General features: G+C 32.2%; 1 protein-coding gene and 1 long non-coding RNA gene across 2 annotated transcripts; one reads left to right on the top strand and one right to left on the bottom strand.

Moving 5' to 3' along the window:
* The first annotated feature begins 1,481 nt into the window (after positions 1 to 1,481).
* LOC123669335 lies at positions 1,482 to 2,174 on the top strand. The gene is made up of 2 exons (XR_006745740.1): positions 1,482 to 1,631; positions 2,004 to 2,174. It is a non-coding gene; the product is annotated as an uncharacterized LOC123669335 (long non-coding RNA).
* A 1,438-nt stretch (positions 2,175 to 3,612) lies between these two features.
* On the bottom strand, positions 3,613 to 6,016 carry LOC123662736 (trypsin, alkaline B-like). The gene is made up of 3 exons (XM_045597559.1): positions 5,835 to 6,016; positions 4,642 to 4,894; positions 3,613 to 4,029 (listed from the first exon to the last, which is right to left on the bottom strand). The coding sequence occupies exons 1-3, from the start codon at positions 6,014 to 6,016 to the stop codon at positions 3,733 to 3,735; spliced, it is 732 nt and encodes a 243-aa protein (XP_045453515.1). The 3' UTR covers positions 3,613 to 3,732.
* Between the last annotated feature and the right edge of the window lie 2,962 nt (positions 6,017 to 8,978).

Below are 8,978 nucleotides of genomic sequence, written 5' to 3'. Positions count from 1 at the left end.
GACTATTTATAAGTTTATTTCTAATGTAGTTTTTTTTTCTTATCTAACTATAGATTTAAGTAAAATGGAAGTTATGTTTCTCAGTCGTCGTCGAACAAACATAAAATAAATAAATAAATAAATAAGCCTTTTATTTCTCATTTCATTTAGCATACATTGTCGTTGACAAAGTATGTTATCATATAATTTATTTCATTATAATTTCATTTAAGCGAATTCACTAAAAAATAATCTCTATAAATTAAATTACAATCATATTTGCAATAAAATTTTTAAATTTTTTAAAATTAATTTTAAATAGTTACATTCAATATTGCATTCTTATAAAATATTGGAATAACGAGAAGTACTTACATTGATTGATAATTTCAAAATATGAATAGAAAACATTTAAAAAGTCGACATACATTCAAGTACATAATTATGTATTTTATATGATCTTTGATTTCTTTTATAATATGTAAGCTTTTACTTGTGTTAAATAAATAAATAAATCGAAGTACTCATCATAATACTAATACTATATAAGTACTAAAGTACTGCGTAGATAGGACTAAATAAAATATTGATGTATGTCGGGTAGTTTCGAATAACTTTGTAACGTTAGGACGTCTGACACCTCAGTCCTCCCGTGACCATGGTTGCTGTAAAGTATCCGAAACGTCGGGAATCAAAAGTTAATAATAAACCGCGATAAAATCCGAAAAAAGTTGTTTCATTAAATAAATCAAAGTAAATAAACTATTTCTTTTTTACACAATACACACACGGCCGTCTGTTCCTAAAGTAAGCAACTTAATGCTTGTGTTATAGGTAACAGCTGACTGGTATAGCTACATTTTTTTTTCGATAAACATACTTATAAATAATACGTATATATATATATTTATATTATAGTCAGACTCGGGATGGGAATCGAACCCACAACCCTCGAAACAGAAAGCAGGGTCACTACAAACTGTGCCAACGGGATAGTCTAACATATTATCGGTAACTAACAAAATTTAGGTACTAAATAGTACATGGGCCTCGCGGTTTTACCCGCGTTGATATGAGGGAAAAATTGCCTCCCTTCTTCTTAACGCATACCTAACCTTCCTTTTTAAATAGTTTGAATTTTTTAGTTGTCTATGCCAGTATAGCAAGCATTTATCCATGAAATGATATTATATAATTTATATGGAGTAATTGTGAGGTTCTTTTAAAAAGGGAGGCAAACGTAGGCAACATTAGCGTGTTAATTTTACGAAATATGTTGAGAAAGTTTTTTTAAATCAACATTTTTTGTCAATTTGGACGCCTTGTGTACTACCGTATTTACTTAATATAAAACAGGCAGACTAGTATCTACTACTGGCAGTTCGGAAACTAAATTGAAAAAACAAAAGAAATTGAAAGTCGAATTTTATTTCAAGAAAGTTCTTTTTACGAAACCTAGCAGAAGTGATTTATAAGAGAAGAATTATTCAGATGGTCAGTTCAATCAAATCGTTCGAGTAGTACGCACAGAAAAAGCTTAAAATAAAAAAAATTATGAAATCCTTTTAATAGTCTATTGAATACAACAAATATTGCATTTGCTTTTGAAGTTCTTTCTTATAGTTTTTTAGTGCTATCAAACCAAAAATAATGTAAGTTGGTCCATATTATCATAACTATCTCTCTGCAGTATCTTTCGTCTTCACTGTTTTATTGATTGTGCATTTAACATAACATTCCACGGTCTCTAATTCTTCATAACTAATCGATCATTTTTATGTTGTTACGAGTAATAGTAAACATTTTGTAACCTTTGATAGGTGATTATTTGCCTCATAAAGTGTATGTAACAGTGATACTTATGTTGTTATACGTTTATTGTACGTTTCGTTAAATAAAATAAAAAAACATTATCAAGCATTCGCTAATAATAAAGCAAGCTTAACTTATAAGTAATCCAAGCTTTCAGATCGGTCGTCATTAGATTGCCAAGTGAAATGCTTTAATTTAATTAATATTTACAGGTGCCCTGGACCCTGTGCTAGTTGCTGCGGACCACCCAGCTGTGGCCCTTGCTGTCCGAGCATCACTATATACACGTGCTGTACGAAGATTTGCTAGTGTTGTGGAAGTCTGCGGCAGTTATTTAATATTACCGGTCATGTGTATTACGTGGAAATAAAATATTAAATCAACTTATTGTTTTGATTATTCTTTAAATGAAATTGGTCCTTGACAGGTTCAAAATAGAAATGATTGTAGACATTTAAAAATTAAGGGGAAATGGTTAGAGTAAGCACGAATTATGAGTTTGACGTTATGCTGACCGATTACTGTTTAGGTCTTGAGCTTGTAGTGTGAATGAACGTAATCTACCTATAAGCTATGACAGATTACTATTTAGGTCACCAATCCTATACTAAGAGTCGTAAAAATGAAAAAAAAGTACTCCCAAGAATAAGTTAGTCTTCGTCAGTCACTTGTGTATTGGTGTGGTAAGTACTGATATGTGCTATCGCATGATTTTTGATTTTTCGGTCGTGATATTCTTATATTACTTATATTTAGACAGTAAGTTGTTATGTAGTTATATATTAAATTTTATCAGAAAGATAAATATTGGATTTTCAATCAAAATTTAATAAGTGTCAATGTATTTGAATATTAAGATAAATCTTTAGATACATAAATCAAGTTTGATGGTATAGGTAGCTTAAAGTTCAGTTTTTAATCTAAAAATATCTGGTATTAAACTGTAATTATTTATTTTTTAATAATTTTAAATTCATCTTCGTTCGAGAGTTACCTCGTCCAAAATCGAGTAAAAACCGCCGTACTTCTTGCTTACTTTCTGTACCCCTTTTATAGATAAATTATTACTATATTACCGATTTACCGATGATCAATTCTTAAATGAAAATAGCAGGCACCGACCGCAATTGAGCGGTCCTGCCAGGTGTATTATGATATAGGGTTAACTATCATTATCTATATATCTTAATATATATAAATCTCGTGTCACAATGTTTGTCCTCAATGGACTCCTAAACTACTTAACCGATTTTAGTCAAATTTGCACACCGTGTGCAGTTTGATCCAACTTAAAAGATAGGCTATATTTTATTTTGATATATTATGTTATTATTATATTTCAGAAAAAAATAAGGTGATACGAAGTTCGCCAGGTCAGCTAGTTAAACTATATATTAATACGTAAAGAAAAACTTTGTACCCCTTTTTAGGAGTATGAAATTTCGTACACTTATAGTGTATATAGAGGAGGCGTGCAGAATGCTAATTTTTTTTTAATTATGCAAAAAATATATCAAATCAATAAAAAAAATATTACACACACTACCATTTATTTGACACACACACGCATATTACACTCTTTTGAATGTCAAGGTCCGTAGTCAAATTGAAAATTTTAAATAAAAGAGGTCTATATTTTTTTTATTTATTTTTTGAAATTTTTAAATTTTTAATTATGGTCGAATCCACTGGGCGACCCCTAAGTTAATTTATCATTTGTAAATAGTAGTGTTTTACTATTTTGTTAAATATCTAGTATGATATATAGTGAGGGTAATGTGTATCTTGTTTCATAGAACCATTATTTTATTAAAAGATTTATTAGAATAATTTAATTTAATAAACAAGTGCTTTTAACAAAAGTCAAATTAAACATTTATCCATTTAAATTGCAGATTTTCTTTTATATGTTTTGTAGTAATCTACACAGTAGTGTATTTTTTATGCATTAGCCACAATCCAATCGATGAATCTAGGTACACGAGTATAAACAGCTGGATAATGTCGGAAGCCACATACACTACCCCAAGATGAAATACCAACGACATTGCCATTATGAAGTAGAGCACCACCGTAATCGCCTGGGCAAGGATCTTGACCACCTTGCTCAAAATTGCCCGCGCACATTTCATTTTCAGTGACAGAAATGGAAATTATGTTATAGCTATTCCAGCAAATTTCTTGATTCACTGTATGGATTTGGACATGTTTCAGCTGATTTGAGATGGGGCCATTGTACTGAAACAAAAATTTTAATCACTATAGTTGGACGTCAGTACCAGTATAACAATAAAATGTGTGTGTCAGCTCCGTCACGTGATTGGAGCCGTAATATTCAGAAATTAAAATGTTCTATTGAATGAATGCTGTGTGGCTACGGCATCAAAGAATATAGCCACCCCCTCCCTCCCTGTGAGTGTGGGATACAAATAAATAAAATTTGAGTGTCTGTATGTAATATTAAAATAATCGCTTTTCACTAAATGTATAAGGGTGTAGATACGGTACGTATACCGAAATAACATTTTTTTTTTAATTTTTGTCTGTTTGTTTGTTACGGCTATTCTCTGAAACGGCTGGGCCGATTTTGATGGGACTTTCACTGGCAGATAGCTGATATAGTAATTAATGAAAAAATAAAAAACTTGTGCGGTTCATATTGGTAATATAAATGCTTGTATGAGTATACTATTGTACCTGTATCTTATTCATAACAACTAACTCCAAAACCACTATACAATTTAAAAAATCTTTTCCTGTTTTTTTACATAATAAATACTATTGTATTACAAAACTACAACTTGGCTACCTAAAGTTACATGATTAATTTTAAAATATGTTTATGCTTACAGATGTAGCGCCCCACCCGTAAGTCCAAACGGGTTCATTGTCAGCTACTATATAGTTAGCGCTCGCAAATCTTCCAGGCTGTACATTGTCACCAAAGACTATTGGAGACGATAATCTGAATATACCAACGTTATTTTGGTAGAATATCTGGAAGTCTGGATGATATATCAGATTGGAGACAGTGTAAACAGAACCACCACTGTATACAAATGAGGATCCTATTCTTAGGCGCCAATTTGATGAGGAAGTACCACTGTAAAATTAAATTTGTGAATACGATTAATGGCTTATGAAACATATATTTTTGCTAAAGATTTAAGAAAATATCAAACTCAAAAATTATTAATGTAGCCATATTACTTTGTTCCGTATTTTAAGCGATTTACATGCCTAATCGCTAAAGAGAGTTCTTAATATTCTATTAGGACAATAATAAGTGACAATAAGTCATCCATCTCTGTATAAAAATATATTTATCATGCACACACGGTCGTTTATTCCTCAATATTCGACAAAGCACCACTGTTCGACCTTAAAAAAGTTTACTAAGAAATAAGTGTATTTTCACATTAATTAACGCACTCCACGAACAAATATTATAGACATAGATTATTTATCTATCTATAATTGCGGAAAAAGTTTCCAATATTCGGCTATTATGAATAAAACGGCGTAGTAATGTAAAATATGTTTTAACCTCGAGAGATCTTAACGAAAAACCAATTTTATTAGTGAAATCACTAATAAGGTCAGTAGGACAATATTTCCCATGACTATCATTTTAGTTCATTCAGCCCTGTAAAAATAGGTTGTTTTTTATTTAAATCGTCAAACTGCTTACAATGATTGATGAAAGAGGGAAATACATTGCATTAAGAGGGTAGGTGTGCTACAAACGCTACAATTTTAGTCTGTAGACTTCCGCTAAGAACACGAGAAGTTCGCTACGAAGCAAATATCGTAACGTATTCGAAATCTGTGACAGTCGCAGTTGATATCAAATCTATAACCTCAATAACCGTCCTCTACGCAAGTAAAACTATTTATATAATAAATAGTTCTACTTGCAAACTTTTTATGTAATAGTGACTTTGACGCATGATTTATACCATCCGCCATCTTCTACGTAGATTCTATCTATATTAATAGATATTAGAAAAAAATTATAATCACGTAATATTTGTTTTTCTTACTAAAAACACTGTGCAGCTGTTAGGACAGATCTGTTGTTAAGGATTACACCACCGCAGGCTAATGTAGGCGCTACACTTAGTCGTAAGGCTGCTACTGCAAACGGATAATTCTCTATTGTAGTCACAGAGCCTCCTATGATTCTTTGCTGAGGAGGTTTACCTGAAAATACAAACGAATCCATATTTTAATTACATTATATATATGTCGGAGATTAAAAAGAAGAAGGTATACTTTTCGACTTGAAGGTATATTTCTCTCTCTCATCGTCTCAGAGTACTTAGTCTACTGTGGGCATAAGTGGGTAATGTTGACACAAGTAAACACAATTTATGATATCATCAATTAATCATGAAACAGGATTCACGTAACAGAAAGATAACGCAGCACAGAAGGCGGGATAGTTATTAGTTAAGGGGGCGAAGACTAACTTCTTAGTATTCGATGGTTTCACGGTTCATCGTGCGGGTGCCGAATCCATCGTGTGGCAGAGGGAGTAACTCAGAGCAGTGCCTAGGACTTGCGACCTAGGTGTAGGTTTAAGGAGGCCCCCTTTGAGATGCGCATTAACGCTCACCTTCACTGCTCGAGTTATACGTCCCGCCTAGCCAAGTTAATCGTAATAGATAACAATTAATTCGTTTGCACAAATTAATTATTGAATGAGTCTAGGTTAAGCTACAGTCAGGATACAACAAGTGTATCGTGCCAAGCCAGAGCCAAGACTGCCTTAGCGGCGGTTGCACCGTTCGTTTAGTACACGTCAGAATAACTCGAGTAATATAATAAATGAGGGTAGGTGACTATCGAACGATGTGCTAGGTAGCGCGTCGATCACCCCACTACTCTAACAGCTAATAAATGACAACTGACATTATCTGAATACACCCAAGTCAAACACTTGATGTTCCGTATTCATACTCTGCATACTATACAGGGTTACAGGAAAAGTCGACCTAGATCCGTTAAGGGCGTGTAGTACACACCGTTTCTGAATGATTTCACTATGGAACCCCCCATCCTAAACTTAACCGTTTTCGACATATTCGAGTTTTAATTTTTTTTATGAAAATGCCCAATTTTCAAGCGAGACAACTTAAGATTTATGCAGGTGAGAGTGAGAAAAATAATGTGCAAAAACAAGATCTGAATGGTGAAACTTATGAAAATTTCTTAAGAGGTGACTTAGGTGACCTTCTAGATGATCTCCCATTACAATTACTGCGGGACATGTGCTTTCAACATGATGGCTGCCCTGCTCATTTCAGAAGAAGCGTTAGGGAATGGTTGGACACTAACTATCCTAACAAATGGATTGGACGAGGTGGGCCTTTACCCTGGCCAGCCAGATGTCTCGACCTGACCCCCATGGATTTTTATGTATGGGGGCACATGAAGAGCCTCGTTTACAGTGAGCCCAACCCCATATCGTCAGTGGAAGTTCTCAAAGAAAGGATAATTAATGCTGCTAACGACATAAGAAGAACATTAACCACTGGTGTAGTGAAAAGTGGACTACGTGAAAGAATGAGAAAATGTGTGCGAAATAGAGGTGGACACGTAGAACATGAACTTCAAAAACATTAGGTGAATAAATGTTATTTTGAACTGATTTATTGTTTCATTTAGCTTACTACAATCACCGACGATCTGTAATGATGATGATGCTGAACTTAAGTCAAATTAATTATATTAAATAAGCGCTATTTATTCTGACTGCCATGTAGCCTTAGAAACTAAGTTTCACCTTTGAGGTTAATAAATACCCTAGAGTGTTATGCCTCGTTGGATAGCTGATAAAATGTAGATATTTTTAAGCACATCTGCAGAGCAAGTGCCATAATAATTTTTTGAGATATCCAGAAAAGAAAAATATTTTTTTATAATTTGTACTTATTTTCTTAAGTTTCGATCGTCTACAACGACCTATTTAGTTAACTTACGTGCAATTTTAGTCATTGAAGTCATTAAACATCTCATTCTTCATGTAAAAAACTAAAAAAATAATCATAAGATTCGAAAAAATTCAAAATATTCAATTCAATAGCCGAAAAATTGGGCATTTTCATAAAAAAAATTAAAACTCGAATATGTCGAAAACGGTTAAGTTTAGGATGGGGGGTTCCATAGTGAAATCATTCAGAAATGGTGTGCACTACACGCCCTTAACGGATCTAGGTCGACTTTTCCTGTAACCCTGTATATATATATATATATATATATATATATATATATATATATATGTCTAACGTATGCTTTGGGCCACATTGTGATTTTGTTAATATACTCTTAAGACAAGCCTCATAATTAACATATGTTCATATGTTAACGTATGAACAAATATTTTAGATTATTTAACAATTCATATACTATAAGGATGGTTTGAGGACTCATCAAAATATGGTATACTTTGGGAACTGTCCCTAAAATATACATCTTACATTTTATCAGCAATCATGTACTATAAGTATGGTTTGAGGACTCATCAAAATTTATTTTATTATTTATTTATTTATTTAATTACAATTTGATTCTTTACAAATAAAATTAAAGCTTTTAAATATCACGGTGATCACAGCTGACAAACACATGCTTTTTTATTATTTAGAATTCAAACACAAATTATTTAAACTACTTACACATACATACTTAACTACGTATCGAAGTTTTTTATTGATTGATAATTCCTAGAAATCACAAAATGTATCACAAAGTAATATAAAACATATTCTATTAAAACACATATAAAATAAATCAAAATCAGATGGCCTTTTTATCTATCTAATTTACAACGAAAATCTAACTGAAACCACAGATTTGAAGACAAAATTATTCACCGTATAACAAATATACTTTTTTTCCGAACCTCGTCAATGTTGATGCGAGTCTGATACCAATGCTAGGAATAAAATACCTGTATTACAGGTCATCAGTCTCGCACAATCAAAATATCGCATACAATGCGACTGTCCCCACAATATACTGTAATATGTATATAGGTATATATGAGTATACTTTGGGAACTGTCTCTAAAATATACATCTTATATTTTATCAACATAATCATAATTATCATCATTATAATATAAGAATGGTATGTTACATCAGAACTTTTGACCGGGTGGACTGATTTTTTTTTTTAATAGA

Source organism: Melitaea cinxia, chromosome 1 (assembly GCF_905220565.1).
Source record: "Melitaea cinxia chromosome 1, ilMelCinx1.1, whole genome shotgun sequence".
Taxonomy (NCBI): Eukaryota; Metazoa; Arthropoda; class Insecta; order Lepidoptera; family Nymphalidae; genus Melitaea; species Melitaea cinxia.
Note: the sequence above shows the minus strand (reverse complement) of the source record. Positions and strands in the feature narration are given on the sequence as shown.

Coding starts and splice junctions, on each gene's coding strand:
- LOC123662736 (XM_045597559.1), bottom strand. CDS start 6,016: ATGGATTCGTTTGTATTTTCAGGTAAACCTCCTCAGCAAAGAATCATA. Junction 4,895..5,834: donor ACAGCTGCACAGTGTTTTTA/GTAAGAAAAACA, acceptor TTAATTTTACAG/TGGTACTTCCTCATCAAATT. Junction 4,030..4,641: donor ACGGGTGGGGCGCTACATCT/GTAAGCATAAAC, acceptor TTTTTGTTTCAG/TACAATGGCCCCATCTCAAA.